The sequence below is a fragment of the Anopheles coustani genome, chromosome 3 (genome assembly GCF_943734705.1).
Source record: "Anopheles coustani chromosome 3, idAnoCousDA_361_x.2, whole genome shotgun sequence".
NCBI lineage: Eukaryota > Metazoa > Arthropoda > Insecta > Diptera > Culicidae > Anopheles > Anopheles coustani.
Genome location: NC_071288.1, coordinates 17465211 through 17486092, shown reverse-complemented (window position 1 = coordinate 17486092; position 20882 = coordinate 17465211). Strand labels below are relative to the sequence as shown.

The window sequence follows — 20882 nt, the reverse complement described above, 5'->3', positions numbered from 1 at the left end:
CGCGAGGTGTTCGAGGCGTGCTACGTCGAATTCGAGCGGTCAGTTTGATTTGTGTAATCTGATCGGACGGATTCCGGAGCCGGAGCTCGAATCGAAATCGGTCGGTAGATGGGCGTTCGCCATCGCCGCAGGACCAAAATATCCAAATCCGCCGCTGAAGCCGTTGTGTCTAGTCTAGTTTGCGTATTTGCTACATTTTCCGAGCAGGAAGCCGAACAGTGGCCGATTTTCGTCGCAGTTTTTCGGAACCGCTGAGCCAGTGGGGCCAGGGGATCTCTTCACGACCGGCGATCGTTCGTCGATCTGTTTTTCAAAAGTGTGTGCGTGTTTGTTGCTTACATGGATGAAGAAATTTTCCCGCGATAAAGGAAGAACTTTGTTGTACAATCTACAAAAGAAATGTAGCAAAGCAGGAGACGATAAAGGCAAACGAAGGTTTATTTTTGGTGATGTTTGGTGAAAGGAGGCGAAAAATTATCTCATTACTCTCGGCACAAACAATGGTTGGCGATGATTCCGAGGGGAAATGTTTCAAATCCCAAATCGCCGATCGACGGATCGTTGACTTTGAACTTCACCTTCGTTACGACGCTAGGCAAAGTGTTTGTAGATTTCGATAGCGCGATCGCGTAAGGGTGGCTTTTTCTTGAGCGATTACGAGATCGATCGGTTTGTGTGTTTTAATTTTAAAATTCGCTTTCAAACGCATCTGGTCCAATCACCCCATCAAGGGGTGTAATTGTTGTACCGGTCCCTTTGGCTTTTCGCGTTTTCCCAGAGCACATTGGCACGAATGCGATCAACTCGATCGCGTGAAAAACACGATCGCGATAAACAAACTGAAGGATGGGTGAAAACGAAACAATTCAAATCACCTCCAACATAGCTTCCTCCCCGACTCCTCCCCCCTTTCACCGGTCCCACGATAGCACCCCACTGGGCGGTACGATTAATTCAATCACTTGTCAATCGAATTTGCCACTGCGCGGGTCAATATGCCAATCGTTCGATCCGCGCCAAGGTGGTCCCCAACCAGCAAGCCTTTGTTTAGTTTATCTCCGAGTCTACACCCCTCTCCCCCCACCTACCCTAGCAGTGTTCACCCCTAGGGGTTTGTTTTGCGAAACGAAAAGGGGGTTGCGTTGGAAGTGTCATTTGCGTGAGCGTGATCGATGCAATTCGATGATCAGTGCAGTCGTTCGCAAATTCTAGGCACGCTTCATTGTCGCCAATAATTGTTCTACCAAGTTTGTTTTTGGCCCGACAGTCATTAAAATATTTTAACGTTGTGCACACGTCGCGTGCGTTAACACTAGAGCGACAAGGGTTTTATTCGGTACAATGCTGCTACGGTGAGTTGTCCGATCGAGAATTGACAAGCGAAGCAAACCTCACAAAATCAACGTTTAATAGTTTAGGTCTATTTTATAGTTATTTTTGAGCGAATGTAATCGAGCGACGTTTAATATCTCTTTGAGTACTGTAACTATGGCAGAGGCACACATTTGTGCAAACTGCAAAGCTACCTGAAGATTGATTGATTGCTGTGTACGATTTATAACCGCTGCCGTCAACTGTACCATATAAAGCACAATTACGTTATCATTGCACCGCCCGATAATTGTATCAGATTGAAAGACTCACCGTACTTTTTTTAAATGTCATGCTATTTAATCTTCAATCTCTTTTATACGAGTGTTTCTTCAATATGAGATCACTGTTGCTTTGACTCGTTGCTGAATTTAAAAAATCTTGATATTTTGTTTCAATTGTTTTCAAGTAAAATACACATTTTTCTCAAAGCTCAACAGTAACAAAATTGCCTGGGATAGCTTCTGTGCGCCATTTATAAGTTGATCACTCGTATGTGCTATTCGAAATGGCCAACAGTAAAGCAGTAATGGGTAATTGTTGTCCAAAAAATCACCCGCGGCCGCTCTAGTGTTGAACCGCCGGTTGCATCTTCCGAAACGGGCGACAATGCCAACAAGTTTTCTGCGCTTCGAACCGATCGCCACAAATTCAAAATATCGACCAAATGGCGCTTTAGTGCAACTTGTTTTGCGCTATAACTCGCGCGAAATTGCATCCATCCAGAACGTTTGCCAACGAATAGATCCTAACCGATTTGTTTTTGTATCGCGCGGTTAAACCGTTAATTCGCTGGTTTTCATTTCCCGTTGGCCAAAGCAAGCGTGCTGCTGTGCGAGGACAGCTTGTTGAGGTTGTGCGCCGCGTGTCGGTTGGCCTTGTGGTGACCGAAAAACTTCTCGGATGGTAAACAACATTTTGCCCCGAAATGCTGCCGGTGTTAATGCGCGGTTACCCCGGGGAAGGTGATCGAGCGCACATATTTTACGCTCGTACAGCTGATTGCCACGCCGGGTGTATAATTTGTTTTCTTTTGACACCACAACAAAGCGAAATGGGCCGCCTTTCCGTAAACAATTTCACGGTTTGAAGGTGGCATTGAAGTTGTTAAGCTTATCCCTTATCATCTAATAAATGCTTTGTCAACAGAGCTAGATGCTTGTTTTCGGTTTGAAAATTCATAATACTAAACTTTACATGTCAGAACAACACTTGCCCGGTGCAGCAAACTGTTGCTCAAGCGCTCTTCCAGCGTACATTTTAAAGTCAAATGAGCGCCAGAAGACGTTTGAAATTGTCGAAGCAGGCGACTCGGCGGGGGGTTTCGATACATGTATGACCGACTTTGTTCAAGCAGTTTGTTCCCCTGGTCCTCCGGTTTGTTTACGTTACAAGTTCTCGGCGTCAAGAGTGGAAGGCAATACCGGTTGCCCGTCGTTTCTCCCGAGGCTACGATAAGACACATCGACTCGGCTCGATGTACGTGACTCTGGCGCGTTCCGGTGGGATGCACATGTCTTTCTTGCTGTCTGGCTTGCTTTGTTTAGGGAGCAGGTCAGGAAACATGACGATCTCGGGTCGAACGGTTCCGATGCCTTCCATGCCATACGGTATCTTCCAGCAGCAAGCTCGCCATTCCGTAAGGGACCATGCCCACGGAGGGCTTACAGTAACGGCAGCAGGTCAGCGTCACTTCCTCCTCCCTCGGGAGAACCGAGGCTGTTATCTTTCTCGATAAACAAACGCAAGCAATAAATAGTAATTAAACTTAATTTACTTGTATTCGGATGCACGGCGCAACGCATGCCGTGCTGCAACGGGCGGAAAGGGAAGTTCTGCCCGCTCTCTAACGAGCTCTGCTAGAGTCGTCCAAGAGCCAGTAGCTCGTGGGGCCAACTTCACCCGGCAGACTCGGGCGGCTCGTCGTTCGGTATAATTTAACCGAACGATATATGGGACGCACTTGCTCGACCCGGGGAAGGGTGCCAGTGCTTGGTTGGAGGGCAGGGAGCCGTCTGCTCAATGTCTCCAAGATCTCCTCCATACCGCATCCACATCGTCGCCCGGCCGGTGCTCACTAGGGCCACCGGAATGCGAACTATCAACATAACGCACCGCTAGATGGCTCGGCTTAATTAAAACTTATCGTTCGCATGTTCGGTCGGGTTGTTTTTATTTTGTTTGCTCCAACCTTTCGTGGACCACGGCCGACGGGAAGGAAGGCATTACCGACGCTCTAATACACCGCACCAACACATGCTCGGGGGAAGCCCGGGGGGGTGCTTTGTGCCACCATTCCTCTCCCCGTGGCGGAGGCTGCTCGTGATGGGAATATAATTGCACGACCACTTTGCACCCCCAGCCCAACGAGTTAGTGAGCCAATTGATGTCCGGAACAGTTCGGAACGTGATGAGTGGCTGCTATCAAATAATGACGGGTGAGGCTCGGCGGGAGGGAGTTATCCTTGAAATGTATGGCCGGGAGGGGATGCGGTCTTAAAAACAAACATACCCGACATAACATGCCAATTCGGTAGGAAAGCAATCGAAAGTCTTTTGCACACCACTTTGTTGCAGTGTGACGACTCATTTACATGTTGCTGTTGTGGGTAATTTTGGAAAAATTGTGTTTATAAAATGTTGCTTAGAAAACAATGTTACAAAAATAGAAATATTTTCTCGTGTAAGCTGCTTGCCGTATGGATTTTGCAACATGATATTCTTAAAGCATAATTTTAAGTCGTAGAAGGAAAAAAATACCCTAACACATTCAACACATATACAACACCGCTTATCACCACCAAGTAGCCACTGCGCACCGCCATCGAACAGCTGTCTGCTGTCGTTGTCGTAGATAAGACGCTTTCCTTGGTCGAAAATCTCAACTTCTTATCGCACGCCGGCAAATGAATAGCATTATATGTACATAATAATAATAACAGAGGAAAAGAAAAAGTAAAACACTACCCGGCATCCGAAACCGTTCGGTGGCGGCTGATAAGCGGGCATTGAGAGCCAAAACGCTACGGACGATCGCTAACCGTTGGGCGTTTGGCGGTTAATTGCATTTTAGTTGACTCTGTACTCGCGAACCGGTCGGAACAACACGGGAGAGTGATAATTTTTTTGGGGCAGTGATTTGGTAAAAATATGTTCAAGTGGTGTTAAAATGTGACTCATGTTTACAGTTAGCAAGTGTTGGTTATTGATTGTTCGTTTCAAAACATTCATTCGTCAGGGAAGGGCCACGTGCGGGAAAAGAATTTGTATACATAATCAGCTGATCAAGTTGTTTCAAATGTCTCCACCGGTTTAGAAGGCAGGAATTGATCCCACAACATTTTTATTCGTACTAGACTCAATACAAAAATGAGAAAAAACTCTTCTGAAACAGATCATTAAGAATCTTTAAACTGGAAATTAAAGTATCGAAACTCCAACATCAATGAACTGCGTCTCTGTCTGGTGCAATACAATACCTAACGCTACTCAACTTCTTGACATGTTCTAAATTTGACAACGTAACACCATATGAACACCGTACTTCCAGTGGTAAAGTGTCAAAATTATTGATTGATTGTGTGATAAACCTAATGCTTGTGTTTTTTTCTTCCCTCCCCAAATGAAGGTGATTTTAAAGTGCCAGTGAAAGAAGAGTTTTATCACATTTTTTGGCTCGTGAAAGGTGTGTCCAACATTATCGTGAAGTGTACATTAAATTTGTGTTTCCCCGTTCCACTGGAGCTGAGTTGGGTTGGTCTGTGGCAGATAATTTTGCTTCCCCTCGAGTGACCGAAAACAGGCGGCAACATGGGCGACGCTCAAGCTCGTCGAGCTTCTTTCGCGCGGCGCATGGAAAGCGTTATGGAAAAGGTGAGTGTTGTTTATGTTTTCAGTCTCTTTTTTTTTCAAAGGCTGCATGCTCTTGTAAGCTATTTTTAAAAAATTACACCTCAAGAAGGTATTAATTAAAACGGAATTAGCTGTCACGAGGGACAGGCAAACGGGAGCAAGTGGCCACAATATTTTACCACACTCTAGTACTTTTCACCACACTCCGTAGTCACCACACTCCGTGAACCGGTCGGTCGAAATCGTAAATCCCAATTGCGATAGCGTGAATTATCGATCCCCTCCAGGAGGGGGAGGGAGAGTGGTTTGGCCATTCGGGCGAATATGTTTCATGGGGCGGCGTGTTTTCACGCGCCAAAGGAAGTCAATTTGCCTTTCCACTTGAAGGCCGCATCAGAAAACTGGCTTTATTTATGAGACAGCCTTTCAAACACACCCCGATTTATCCGGTTTTCGCCATCGCCGGTGGGACTTGGAAATGTACCGCCGGAAAATTCTGGTAGCATACGGCGTACACGCGTGTGTGTGTGTGTGCGAAGGTGGCGAATTGGCAACCAGTTGCCAAACGATCACGGCGTTATTGCGGCGTTCGATGGTTCGTTGATTGATGAAGCTGCTAAGTGGGTCCGAAAATATTTACTACTCTTTTAAGGGCGCCCTACTTTCGTACGTTGAATTGCTTCCCGATAGCTAGCGATAAGTACGCAACACTCGTGCTTGAAGTAATGTGAATCACGAGTTTGCACAAAATGCTTATGCAATCGTTTATCGTTGTTTAAAGTCTTCATCGAAACGAGCCTTCGGTAGGGTTCTCTATGGGAACGCTTCACCGCTTTTGGGAAAACTTTGATAAAACTACACGAACGGACGGTTCAGCTTTAAGAAGATTCGCTATAATCATTATGCTAATTGGATTGCGCTCCTTGGACGCTTATTAGACCGCCCAGACTTGCCCAGGTTTCGCGACCGTGCGGGCGAAAGCTTTTTTTTTTTGGAAAGAAAGGAAAAGTCTCCAAACCTGGCAGAAAGAGCGAGCGATGCTGGTTTTATTATTTTTTTCCCCTGTTTGTCTTGTAGACAAGCTTTAATATGCGAGCAGATCCATAACAGCTTAATAAGCCATCAGGCTGACAAGATTGAGCTCCACAAAGATAGGTAGGATTTCGGTTTCGGATTCGTTATTAAATAATCGTTTGGGATTTATAGCGTCGTCGTGAAGTTTTATGATTTAATGGAATAAATTAGATTGTTCATTTGGGATCGTTGGCCGACATGTAAAACGTGAAGGATTTGGACTCGCTATTTTGTGAAAAAAGGTAATTATAATTTTTTACGTGAACATCTTTAAAAGAGAGTATTTAAAGCGATGCTCGGTCACAAATGAGCTTCCCCAAAATAAAATAAATTTCAAAGCTCGTTCAACGACCTTTCCTAGCCGGGAGCGACAGTGCTCATTATGTTGCAGCTTCCCACGGTTAGCCTTTCACTTGACCGAAACAAATTGTGGTTTCAATTCGCACAACTCGTTCACCGTTCTGATGGAAAGAAAGCATAAACATTTACAATTTGCGCCAGCTTTTCCATTGAACTTGGCGGGAAAACGCCACCGTTGGTGTGCTGCTGTAAAAATTCCCCGAAACGAGCAATTTAAACCCAACCGGGACCTTTTTTCTGCGAATGCCGGAGAAAATTATTCCACCTCACCGAAGATAATGCCAGTTGACGAGGGAACACGGGCCCGCCCCGAGGGGGCGGTGTGCCTTCGCCGTCGAGTAGTGTAGTCGTAGGTCATTAAAGCCAATGTCAGTGTTTTCAGTGTCACGCGTTTTATTTTCCCCTTAGCTTGGACGTTTTTAAACCGATCCGTATGCTCGGGAGCGCTTTTTCTTCGAAATGATCGATCGATTACTTTGCTTTAAGGAACTTGTAGTATGGTGGAATAAATTAAACGAACCAATATTCATGGTTGGCAAATACCACTCTCGGTGGGATCCTTCCCATTTTAATCCTGCAATTATTCATCCAAGATAAAGAAGGTGCAGGTTTACTTTGCCGCGAACGAGCCGAGATAGCCACTGTAGTGAAGAATAATTACAGTCATTTGTGTGGCTTGCGAGCCAGGGGCTTCTTCGTCAAACATTTAGACAGTTTTCCTTTGGTGGCTTTCATCCGGGGGACTTTTCTACCGGTTGCGTCGTGCTGCGTGCGGAAAATTGCCGGCTACGGCTGTGGGAAAATTGTCCGTGCACGTCACCGAGCATGGTGTGGAATATGTCTCCGTTTTGGGGATTTCGGTTTCGTGTTCCTCTGCTGCACCTTTGGCGACTGTCTTCCGAACCCCGTGATTTTCCCCTTTCACTGCCAAGGGATGATGAAACGCAAATTTAGGGAAGGCCTACGTTTGCCAGTTGACGGATCCTTACGGTGGCTCGTGCAAGTAATTGAGCTTTTTCCTGCGAAACCCCATGCGCTTACTGGCGCGAAGAAATTAATCATTGTCAGGCGAGAAAGTGAGTTCGCGGTGTCGTTACCGTGCGTCGTGCGAGAGAACAGGTGTTGGCGAAGTCGGATGAGTGATGGCACGGGTAGGTTGAGCAGTCTTAACGTTGTGCTTTCGTGCCGGCAACTTTTACGTAGGGTATGAGTTTTATTTTTATCTATTTTTTCGCGGGAGTTTTCATCTCATTTAACTTGAGAAACGGAAGGATAATGTTGTTCCGTGATTAACCAAGAAAGTGGGTAAGAACGCTGAAGGAAATGTCTTCATATTAATTTGTACGTAAGGAACAATTCTGCTTTGCATTGCTTTTCCGAAACCAACCAAATGATTCTCATATGTAAGACATTGCATACTTTAAGGCTCATACTTATTTCCCTCGTCACATCAATTGACAAGTTGATGGAAGAGGTAGATAACTGATAAACGTTTAAAGGCGACGCGCAAAACAAGCGATAGACTTTCAACTTTAAATATCTTATCTGTACGTGCTTCATCGGAACCGAACCGTTTCGTTTGTTGCCTCCGTAGGCATGCCAACAATAATCCCCTCCCGTCAAACACGTGTCACTGATGAGTTTTGAAAATCGGTGTCACTGATTTGTCCCAAATTTGGAATGTTGATCATTAGGTATTGGGACAAACGGTTAAAAAGACGGTATCTCCCAAAGGTAAGGTGGTGTCAAGAAACATCAAAACCGAAGCGTTCTCAACGGTGAAACGCTTACCCTCCCTCTGTGGGAAGGAAGCAACGATTCTGCTGTTTGTGATGTAAGTTCTTATGCCCCCCCCCCCCCCCCGCACGCATCATCGATAAGCGGATGGGGGGGGAAAAGGGCCATAAATAAATTGCTGCCAATTAGAAAATATCGAAAGAAAATTTGTTCACGTTTCGAGGCGCGTCTTTCGGGAAGGTTCCCCGGGTTCCCTGTCACCGTGCTCCGGCACGAGCTCTATGGGATGTGATAATTTACGTAGGGTATTCTTGGACGCGTTTGCTTATCTGTCGAGTGGTCGCCACTAACAAAGTCGAAGCAACTGCACCGCGCAATCAGCGGCCTCGGGTTTATGCAAGAGGAAATCGTCCATCCCTTTTCGCCGGGCGCAAGTGGGAGACATTCGGGGTGACAATTTATGCGCCCTGCGAAGGGAAGCTGATGGCAGTTGGAGAGGGGGGGGGGGTTGGGGGGGGGGGGGGGGTGCGGCCTTCGTTAATTGAAATGGCAAATGTGAGCAATTGCTCGGACAGCAAAAACGAACGAACAAATGAACGAGCCCTCGTTCGAGCCGGCGTGCTGAATGGTGACTGACGACCGCACCTAACCTCAATTTTACCCGCACCACCCCCACCGTCGACTGCAATCCTTCGGCCCTTCGGTTGGAGATGGACCGTAGACTCGAGCAGCCCTCCTACAACTTTACGTTTATATACACACCACCTCTGTCGATCGTGTTTGTTTGCGGGTTCTTTTGCACTTTATTTTTCTCCTTCTCCCGGATCTCGGGGCGAACGATGCTGGGGGAGGCAGCCGATGTGAAAACATAAACAAGTAGATTATTGCAACCTCTAGCGAGAAAATACCACCCCCTCCGGCGCGCCGGCCCGCATGATCGGGCCCACGACGAATATTGCGCCGGACTTTATAATATCGCGTTTGCGTATCGTTTTGCGCCAGCGAACTTCACGTTCCGTAGGTCGCGCCTTCCCGGAGGAAGAGTAAGTGCCTGGGGAAGTGGAAGGGTTGGGGGATTGCTTATGGTCGCCCGCTTGATGGGTTAATTATTTTTAGCCAAAAGCGAGATGAATTGGACCCGCGGCGGAATCCGTGCCCGGTCGAAAGTGATGAAGGGTTGGAGCGTTTCATGTGTGCGTGTGTGGGTGTGTTCGAAAATGTTTCTTCAAGGAATACCATGTTTTGTTTTCGTTGCTTTTGCGTTCGATTGCACTTTCGTGCGGTCGTGGTATGGTGATTGCGTGAAAAAAAGTACGTACGGTTCGTCTTTCTTTCTTCTTTGGCGCGCGATTTCACCATCACACTTTGTTGGTTGTGGAGACCCGTTGGTTGATGGTGAGATATTAAGCAGAGCGGTTTGTTGTTTTGCTGAACTTTGAGTGAGTTTTGATCAATTGGCCCCCGGTGGCCTTGCGGATGTTTATGAGTGTTTTTCGATTTCTCTCCTCTAGTGGTCTTTTGTTACGGCATCGAACTACGAGTATTTTGCGAGTTGGATTTCGGAAGGAATGCTTAGGGATGTTGTTGTTTTGGCGGGATTAAATTTAGATTTGTATGCGGAGAGCGAGTTATCATTAGTTCATCTGATCTTGAGAAGCTATTTTTGAGGAAGATATTGACGCGAATTCTGATTTGTATGCTTTTTAGAGCTTACCCTTCCTTTGGAAAGAAAAGTTAGAAGTTAGAAAATGTAAAAAAAAAACAAATGTATGTTACATTTATAAGTTTTCCGTTTCCCAATTATCACTTAAAGTATTAAATAGTTTTACAAAAACAAAATTTATTTTAATAGTGACGCTATAAAAAACTTCTTCAAACACAGAACCAAATAAATGGACTTTGAAACAAAAGTTTGATGAAACTGTCTACCAAATGGCTTTAAAAGTATTTTTCCATGTTACTTCATTAAATTATTTCACCAAATTTCAAACATTTATAGTTATTATAACTTAACCTATTGCTCAACACCCATATGTTTGATAAATCCTACGTAAATTTCAAATTTACTATTAACCAAACTTAAAATGCGCCTTTTCATCTAAATTTTTTTATGTCTAGTTTTTTCCTTGTTCGGTAAAAATTGAGCAATTTGGTCTTGCATGTAAATTATAGAGCATGAATTCAATTAATGAACCTCTCTCTAAGCCATCAGATGATATTTATGCAGTTTGCGTCCCAGATCGAATATTAACAGTTTGTCATTGTTTGTCACCTTTAAACAAATTTAAAATTAAAGTATGGCTCTTCTAAAAATAAATTTGTTAAAGAGATTCGCGTACTCTGCGAGGTCGATGTCATCAAAAGTTGTAGTTATTTTACCCACATAACATTGCGAATGAATCAATATTCCACAGAAGGATTCCGTCGTTTTTTGCAACGGAGTAGCTTTCTGCAAGGAAAACTCTTTTTCATCATTGCTACGACTCGGGTCCTTCGGGAAATCGGGTCTCTTACTAGCGCGCCACGGTATAAAACATTGCAAATTAACCTCCCCAAGCCAAAGTAATGTACACCCGTATGGAAAGTGGCTGACTCGTCCTACATCGTCGACACTTTAAGGTGAAGTTGTTGTACCGTTTTGCACCGGACGTGAAAGCGCCCAGGGTTTTGAAGGGGCCCAGGGAAAGGATGATCACCTCCATTCAGCCGACGCTTTTCACCCCGAGAAAGCACTTACGGGGTCGGTTCTGTTCTTTGGCTGCGGCCTGTTCTACACATCCTTTCGTTGACGTCATTGGAGTTGGACTTCGCAGGGGGCGAAACGAAGCGACGGAGGATTCATGTGCCTTCGTTCACCGGTTGAGCCGGGCGTCTTATTATCTTTATCCACCTGTATGTCATGCCCCGGTAAGTGCCCCTCTCCAAATGTTTCCCCTTTCGCCACTTCCGTTTTCCCCATCGTATGGCCAGAACCTAACACATACACATCGGCACGCTCCGGTGGCGCATGAATAGTTAACTGTATTCGAAGCACCCGGAGCCAAAGCCAGCCCGACATTATCGTCCGGTTGTGCTGTTTAGTCCACCAAGACCTTGTGTCGGCTAGTCACCAGCGTTGGAAGGGTGTCACCTTCAGCAGTTCCGTTCATTATTCATGGGTTTCGAAATAAGTTCCCTCCCGGGGGGGTGGTGGGAAAGTTACAACGGGGGCAAATCTGCCTCACGCGCCTTGACTAACTAGGGGAGCGTTGAATTCCGTCGCTGGTGGACCGAGGTCCAGCTTGACCCCGTGTTGGGTTCGGTTTCGAGATCCACCCGGAGAGCATTGCATTCCGAGCGCACATCGTGCATCATCGTCGGGAGGACGAAGGGGGGGGGGGCATAAGCAGGAAGCGAGCGTGGAAAACTGCATCGCCCGCTGGGGAAAAGTGAACCCCGGCAGACCGTAAAGTGCATACGACGGCTAAGGCCGCTTACCCGGTGCAGGTGGACTCACTGCTGGATGATAATTTGATATCTCTGATCGTGCCCCGGGGGCGGGAAAGGTGCTAAACCAAGGGGGACATTCTGTCGGTGCTGTGAAACCGAAACCTACCCCTGACCGGTTGATCCTTGTGCTGCACTTTGGTGTAGTTTTTCCAACCGGCTTTAATTCACTGACTGGCCGGGGACGGGGAGTTTTGTTTCTGTCACTCAGAGAAAAGACTTAAAATATCTTGCAATGCACCGAGCACTATGCATAACTGAAAGATAATTCAGAAAAAACCGCAAACTTGAAAATGCATTGTTGTATCATGCAAAGGACACAGAATTAGCATGAAACTGATGCTTCATTTTCGTGTCAAGTCTTTTCTCTTTCGTTCACAACATGTTCTACTCCCCTTTAATCTAACACAAAGGTAGCATCGAACTGCAGTGAGTCTCATGCTTGAGTGTGGCAATTCAGGCATCTTGACGCAAAGCTTATCGATAATCTGACAGCATAATCATACTCATCCTCACACTTCTGCGGTTCATCGAGTACCGGGCTGAGACTGGTTTCTATCTCGATGGGATACATCGTCACTGTTCTCCTACCGCTTGAACGAGAAAAATGATCTTCCCCAAAAGGCCAACGAAAGATACAGGGAGGTAAGGCAAGGCATAAAGCAGATGGTCGGTTCGGGGAAAAGTTGTGGTACCTTGTTTTCAGTGAAGCGGGATTATGCTTGTTTAATATTCATTGATAAGCTTCAAAGTAATTGCTGAATCTATAAGATTTGAGTTTTAAGTTTATTCATTGGTTTATGACGCGACCTTGATGGTTCATAAAAGTTTCATAAGATAGCAAAACTATTGCAAAAGTCCTGCCCAAAAAGCTAACGATTTTGCACGTTCTCGATTTAAAGCTGTATTACCTACTAAAGTATGGAATAATCTCGCCTTGGTATGATTCCCCGGTGATGATTTGGACGTCAGGACTCTACTTCGTCAAGTGGGGCAGCATAAGAACATGGAGGTGCATCGTGTACGGTTCCTTCGCCGTTCGGGGTAAACACAAAACCCCACCGTGCACCGTGCTGTGTCCTTCCCGGCCCATCCACGAGCAGGATTATTCTTCCAACCGCAATTCCACCCTTGGCGAAAGGTTAACGAACGACGCAATTCGATGCCGACGCTGGCAAAAGGGGGAGGCAAAAGTAAGCAGTGCGCATTTGGTGACCGACCGAGGACGGTGTGGTGGTGTGTGTGTTTTTGGGGGAGTTTTCCCGAGTCATGGCCGGCGAGGGTGGGATATGCTACTGTCGTTCCCGTGTTTCCTTCGGGAATGTCGCATCCTCGCATCGGGAGAGCGAGCGGAGCGCATGGCGAGTGCTCTCTGTTTATCTCGGAGCGTCGACGCTGAAGAGTTTTCCCATTTCCCGCGGGATCTCGTGGAGTGGTGAAAATGAGTTCCCGAAGTGTACGCGTCACTCCGGAGGCGTTGAGTGCTTTTGTTTGAATGGAGTGTTTCCTTTTTCAACATGGTTCAAAACTTTGAAATGTTTAGCGACATTTTAGTGCACTTTTAGTATTCGTTTATTTATTTAACACTTTTAAAAAACTTTTGAAACCGCATGTTTGTGCAACCCTTTCTGTAAATAAATCTGGGAATACGGAAACGGAATCACAACAAACGCATGAGAGGATAACAAACTGGTACTCGCTGGCCGTCGTGAGCAACAATGTGTTTTTCCCGTGCAGACCGGGGGATGTGTTAGGTGCACGCGCATAATTGTGAGTTTCGTGTTTCAAAGCACTTCTTCCAGAGGAAGGCAAGCGTCACCGATCAACAACATACAAGCCAGAGCATTCTTTAGTTTTGAGATGGACAGAAAATAATTGATTGTGGTTCGAACTGCAGTTTGAAACACGATATATAATTTTGATTAATTTTAATTAAAATGTTGACTGCCATGTTTATCATTTTTGATAGTCAGCTGTCATTAGTTCTAAAACCTTTTTGTCCCATAAATAAATGAAAATGTAACGTAAAAATTATAGGTATATTTAATATCAATTCTTTGGGAAGCTAAGTTTTTGTTTATCCATCAAAAACTGTCGGTTTATTGAATGTTATAAACAAATTTTATTAAAAATGATTGTACTAAAAAGTGTGCTAAAAAGGCTTGGCAATCAACGTGTAATTTGAAAAACTGATTTTAATTAAAATTATAAAGTAAATAAATTTAAATCGAAAAATAATGCAGTGTTATGAAGGGAATGTTGATATTTACTTTATGACAGAAATGTTTTACTGAAAATAACACTTTTATACGTTTAACACTAACACGAACTGGCCATACTTTGACGAGCCCTGACCGAAAGTAGATTTGCCTGCTGAAAGGGAGGAAGGACACCGTGTGTTAAAGGATGGCAACAAAAAGCGCTGTTGGAAAAAGACGGTGACGTACGCTGGAAACCATACATACGCTCCTTCCACCCATCCGATGGCCTCGTTTCCCGCTTCACTCCCGTCCCGCGATGCTCGTTATCGAATGGCTCTTCGAACGAAAGTGCAGTGATAAACCCCAACTTCCCGTCGGCGGACGTCTCCTACCGTCTCCTGACAGGCACCCTCACTCCGACTGGAACTCCGCTAGAGGTGCCGTTTTGCGCTCTCCAGGGTTTCTTCAAGCGCTCTGAGTCCCTCCGGTGTGCCGCTTATCGGCGTGCCGTGGCGCGCAATGGCGTTTCAGTTTATCTTCGGCGGCTCAAGCAAGCACTTGTGGTGGCATTTTACCCCCGATCGCGAACGATTTGCCAGTGGAACGTTGGTTCAGTGAGTCTGAAGTGGTGCGTAGAAACTGGTTCCTGGTAGAACGCTTTTGCAAAGACAAACGTCGCCCTTTGGTCAACAATTTCCCTCCCCTGAACCGTGTGGAAAAATTCTAGCGCGCTTACCCTGCTGTTCCCGGGTGGGCAGTGGAACGAACCGTTTCCATTTGTTTTCCGGAAGCCCTTTGTTCCCCCAGCAGAACAATAGCCGGGGTATGCAACGATTTTCCGTCCCATACCCTTCCGATACTTTCCCGCCCATCCCGGTTTGGTGAACATTGGCAGTGTTCAGTGTCTAGCGTTTTATTGTGCCGTTTGTGGGTGGAGATTTGCGTAGTGTAGGGAAGAAAAATCAAGCGGCAAGTAAGGGTTTCAACTCGAATTTTGCGCAGCAAGAATTGTTGGACCGTGTGCTGCAATTGTAATTTTCGGTGGCTTTGAATGTTTGTAATAAATTTAAGCGTTTTATTTGCTCAACATAGATTGGAATGTAATTTTTTCTTCATGCTACGTTCTACTTTGTAACGTTTTTCGCTTTGAATCGGTATAACTTTACCTTGCAAATCAATCCAAAAGTTTTCATTTTCAAATTTGCGTATTTATCACTGTGAAGCCATACATCATAAAAATTGCGTTCCAAAATCTTCTCCTACGAAACTAGGGCTGTGGGAAAATCATTGTGTCTGTGCTCTCTTTAGATGGTTATCGAAACGTAAGGTGTATCCTGAATGTGCGACAATAACAAAAACCATTTGCAAAACGGAAACCATCCATCCAACCAACCGCCAAATTGAGCCACCGTCAGCGCGTTCCGGTGTGTTTCGAAACAAAAACGGATGAGATAATATAATCAGTGAGTAGCGAGGCCTACAAAAAAAAAAAACGAAGCAGAAGCAGGTGCGGGGCGGCCAACACGAGCGCACACATCATCCGCCATCAGCACAGAAAAGCAAAGAAAACGCCCGAAAAACGTTGAACGAGGGGTGGGAAAACCAAACGAAATACGGTTTCCCGGTGCGCGAAGACCTCCCGAAAGGATTCTGCCGCTTACCGCGCGGAAAGGAACACCCGAGCGAAACCAAACTGCCCGGCAAGCTGCGGGTCGTGCCGAGTTCGAGTTCGAGTGTCGTGTTCGAGATGGAAAAGGCGAAGACCAACGACGCAGCGTCCCCGGCCACGGGCTCACCGCCGTCGAGAAGCGTGCACGTACGTATCGTTAGCTGGATGGCGAACAAATCGGGGGTGATGTTGCAGGGGGAGTGTTAGAGGGGAAGGGGGGGGGGGGAGTGTGCTGAAAGGAAAACGAGAACGGAGCACAAGGAACCATCCCTCATAAAAGGAGGACACTGGCAATATCCTGTGTCTTTTCCCCCCGGGCGAGGGTGAAATCGACGATAGGCCATTTGCTACTTTTGCCCTTCCATTTCCGCGTATCCCTATGAAGAACAAACAGAACACCCAAAAAAACTACACAAACACACTGAGAATGCCCAAGATAGAAGGGATGTTTTATGGCTGACAAGATTTCCCCCGTTTTAAAGGCGTCCGTAAGAAGGGAAGTCGTGGAACGTTTAGTCTTTAACGTTATAATCAGGAAAAACCGTTTTACGAACACCCAAAAACACGAATGCTTTGACGTTCCGTTTGAGATGTAGTACATTCTATATGTAACATAATATAAATTAGATGGTTTGTAAACACCTAAGAAATAACACACCGACACCAAAATCGTAAATAATCTTACTTGCGCTCTCTGATCTCGAGGTTCTTCCGGGGAAAACAACAACCTTTATCAACTGCCACCCGCAGCCAACAAAGGCATCCACCGGGAGCTCATGTTCGCGCCATTCTACCCGCTGGAAATGCAAGAAAATAAGCAAACAAACGTTTCATCCTTCTGCGTCGTTTGCAGTGCGCCATCAACCACTTAACACCACGCGGCCCGGAAGGGTTCCCGAACTCGACCCAAGATCTCACCGTAAGAAAAATTTGCGCCACGTGCTTCTCCGCAAAAATCCACTTACCCCTCGGCACTCCTTGCACCGGGCAATACCTTTTCGTGGCCCTCGGCGAAACTGTTTTCGTCATTTTGGAAGGAAAGTTTTTTGGTGAGAAGTTTGTTTTTTGAATGTGTTTTAAATTAACCCGCGAGGAGTGAGGGCTGGGAACGGCTGGGGATTTCATTACTCCAAGCGCAGCGCTCGAAGGTAATGACGTCTCCGGAAAGCAGAAGGTAACCATCGGCTTCATCCTTGGCGAGAAGCGGAACTTCCGGCTTGAATATTAATGGTGTTGATAATTTGTTTTATTATCATTCTTTTTCAACGTTGACCGACCGTTATCAAATACGTGTTACAAGATTAATTTTTCTGAATATTTCAAGCACTAAGTTATATTTGTTTATTGTTGGATGTAAATTTTAATTTATATGCAATAACATGTACTTACGATGATGGAAGTATGGAATATGGAAAAGATGGAAACGACGTTTCCAGACGGTGAAGTAATGAAAACTTCAACGAGAGAATCTTAAAATGTGGTAGAAAAATGTTCTATGCAATCTACATAAAAAAGCGCAAAATCATAAAAATAAAATCACGTCTCCGTTTACTAAAGATGGTTGATCCGTCTTTTTTAGTCCGGCGGCTCTGGATCCTGAAACTCCCCCAAACCCTCCCCCACCCATCTCTTCCATCGCAGATGATGATAAATGACAAACATTCCAAGTCCTTGCTGAGACGGATTCCTCGGTCGCATTCTGTCCCGTCTACGAGTTTGATATTCATTCCCGTACCACCCTCAGGGGCTGGCGTAGGCCTACCCAAATGTCCCGATGGCCACCAGCTGAAGGTGGGTGGAACAAGCCGGTGAATGAATTTTGCACTGATAATGCTCGGCTCGAAAATGAGGTCACAGCGGAAAACTTTTCAACGGACGTTTGCCGTTTGAATGCACGCCGAGGCATAGGCTTCTCCCTTTCCCTGGTGCAGCTAAGTGAAAAGTACTTCTCCCTCACACCCCCTCCGGCCACCTCTTCGGTGGGAAATGGTGTACAGGCGTGTACCGATCCACTCGGTCGGTGGATCGGTGTTTTCGTTGATTGTGCAGTGAAAATGAAGCCACTGGAACACGTCGATGGTTGCGATGTCCTAGAAAGTGCGATGACAAAATGAGAACGTAACGGACCAAGAGTATCGTGAGGGTGAAGGAAAGCTGAGTGGGCATCATCATATAATTCATCATGTTTACAAAAAACGGACGCCCAAACTGAGTGTCGAGATGAGTTTGCATTTCCTTTTGAAAGATGTTGTGATTTTGGCAATATTTTTGCTTTTAAATTTGGTGGAACATATCTTACAACAGAGCGTTATGACTAAGTAAGTTGAATTGAAATAAGGGAGAGAGCTTCGTTGTTGGTTTTGCTAAACGTTTAATTTATATTTTAAGTTATGCGACACTCCGTTTTTGTAACACATTTGATCATTTGTTTTTATCAATCAATTAATTAATCAAGGGAAAATAAATGAAATTGTGCAGTTCGATACAATGTAAGAAAATGTTGAATTAGAATGCACATTCCAAGGTAAGCTTTACGGATTGAAGTGGCCAGCGAATGATCTATTTTTTTACCACAAGTCCAGCATTCATCTGGCGACCATGTTGACATTGATGGAATTATCTTCCCCCGGGCTGAAGACACGGTACATTTAGCTCTAAACAAAGAGCGGACCCGGATGCTGCAAGTGCACTTCATCCATCATCTTGTGTTGTGCATTGTTTTATTTGCATACACTTTGGATTTTCTATGCACCACCGGGTTAGCATGCGGGACATTTCTGCAGTGTCAGCCAGAAGATGGTTGGAAAATGTGCTTTGCAGCAGCAGCAGCTGTATCGGTGTGCCGTAGGGGCTACGTCAACATTTGGCTCGGTTCGCCCTGATGGAGGCGCACGGTGGTTTGTGATCATTAAAGAGGAACGTTTCGTTGAGGCCGAAAAACCGTGTTCGTTTGGGTGTTCGATGGAAGTGTTTTTCTTGGGTGGGAGCAATGGTAAACCAATTAAAAAGCTTGTCAAACCTAAAGCCTTCCTTCCAATGCGGTTATTGCTAACAGCCAACGCTGTTGCTTGATTAGCGGGCAGGAAATTACTCATCTCCGGTCGGTGAGGGCATGTGAAATTCACTCACCAGTGGCTCTAATTAACAGTTCGTACAGTTTGAAGCTAATGCTAATTCTTGCCTTCAGGCGCCGGACGCCACAAGCTTTAGCTGAAGAAGCAACAGCAGAAACACGGCATTCTTGCCCGGACTGTTGGAATCCTTTCGTGGCTTCAATTAATGGGGCATCCAAGTAAGACATGAAACGCAAATGTTGTGATGGGAGGCTCTGTGTATGAGGAAATGTTAAAACCAAAGTCAATCAACAGACAGGTCGCAGCATACCATGTAACGAGCCGAAAATCGTGGGAAAATTTTTGACAGTTGGTTGAAATTTTGTTTACTTCTTTCGAATAGCGAAGAAAGTGGGATAAAACTGCAAATTTAGTATGTTTCATCAACAGAACAAAGAGTTGAGTCATTCAAAATATGTTCTGAAAGAAGACTGGGTATAAGGCAGACCCACACATTTAATTTCGGCAATCACAGCGAGCAAAAGGATCCATATCCTATGATTTCACACAGAAGAGCAGTTTCTATCCGCAGGACCATGGATACTGTGATCTAGAATTACCAACCACCTATTTCGCGAAGATTTTGGCGGAGATCTTCCACAAGTATAGGGCCTATTACGAGACTCGAACAACTCTCTCATCTCACGGAAACCGCCGACTCACACGTTAGAGAAAATTGCATTACGGTGACTTGTTCGAGTCGATGAAAGTTTCATCGATTTTTTTCCAAGCGCAACTGTCAAAGTGGTGTGAATCGACTGTTGCATTTTGTAAACAATGAAAAATTTGTGAAGAGTTCGGTGTGTGTTTTTTCTCCAATTTAAAGCGAAAAGAACCTTCGCATTATGAAAACGCCATATTTTACTTCAAGTGTATCTCATGTATCGGAATTTACTATTGGAACTCCCGTGAGGTCTCTTCGATTGAACTTGTTGGCACTTTCCGTAGCACTAGACCACTACGGATAAAAATTTGTCGAATTCGAGATCCCGTTCGAGAACCGTAATGCAATTTTTCCCAAATTGTTTGACAGATTACTTTGATCGACAAAAAAGTTCTCGAACGGGAGCCGAACGGAAACTCGAAGATGAGGCATAATGCAAATGTGCCGTTCGAGTCTCGTAATAGGCCCTTATGCTGGAAATTTTTGTAAAAATTTTTTTTAACCAACTGTCACAACAATGGCAGAGCAAAAAACAGTTTTGACCCGACCTGTCCGTTGATTGTCTTTGGTTAAAACCCCTTCAACACAGGAGCTGCCCACGCTTTGGTACTTCGATTCTCTATTGGTAGAATGACGGATCTCTCTACTCGTTATAAGCGAGCTAAAACCTCATCGATTCTAATAGTTTATTCTTTGTTTAATAATACATGTATAATTGGAATTATTAGTACCGATTATTAATACCGAATATTAATACCGATATGGCAGTGAATTGGGAAACCTGTAAATTTTGCAAGTCGAAAAACCAAGTAACGCCAATAGCACTTATTTTTCAACAATAGAAGCCAGAAAATCTCGCAGTTAAAATTGTGGTCACTTCACAACTTCATAGAAAACACTTTTAATAAAGAGATAAAAGTAAAAGAAATTATAAAACAAAATTTATTTTAATATATCTACAAATATTTTTATTTGAAATGTGTTAAAAAGTCAACTCTGATTGAATCTTTTAGATTTCATATTCAAATGAAAACAAAAAACATGTGAATGGACCTGAAAAGACCATAAATAAAGCATCTTTCAGTTGAGGTACATGTCGAATATGGAAAAATGAAATCGAACGCAACAAGCGTACGAATCAATTCCAATCGGGACATTACTGATGGAGCTGTCCATTCCACTTCAGCTGACAGGTGACTGTCGGGTCGGGATGGTTTTGTTTTCATCTCCCGCCGTCAGAGACCATTTGACTCTGGTTCGACAGACAATCGGTCCGGTGCAGGTGCGTATCCACTCTCATGCTCCCAAACGCAAGCGAAACCTTAATCTCTTCCTATGGACCGAAAATGTTCGAC

The 20882-nt window shown here is 45.0% G+C and overlaps 1 protein-coding gene across 2 annotated transcripts in view; it reads left to right on the top strand.

Moving 5' to 3' along the window:
- The first annotated feature begins 5205 nt into the window (after nucleotides 1-5205).
- The window catches only part of LOC131260660 (uncharacterized protein ZK1073.1), a 32708-nt gene continuing 17031 nt past the window's right edge, over nucleotides 5206-20882 (top strand). The window contains exon 1 of one of the 2 annotated variants that reach the window (XM_058262448.1): nucleotides 5206-5244. In XM_058262448.1, coding sequence (XP_058118431.1) covers nucleotides 5224-5244 — 21 coding nt within the window. In that variant the 5' untranslated portion in view covers nucleotides 5206-5223. The remainder of the gene's footprint in view (nucleotides 5245-20882) is intronic. The other variant, XM_058262447.1, reaches the window with a different exon arrangement.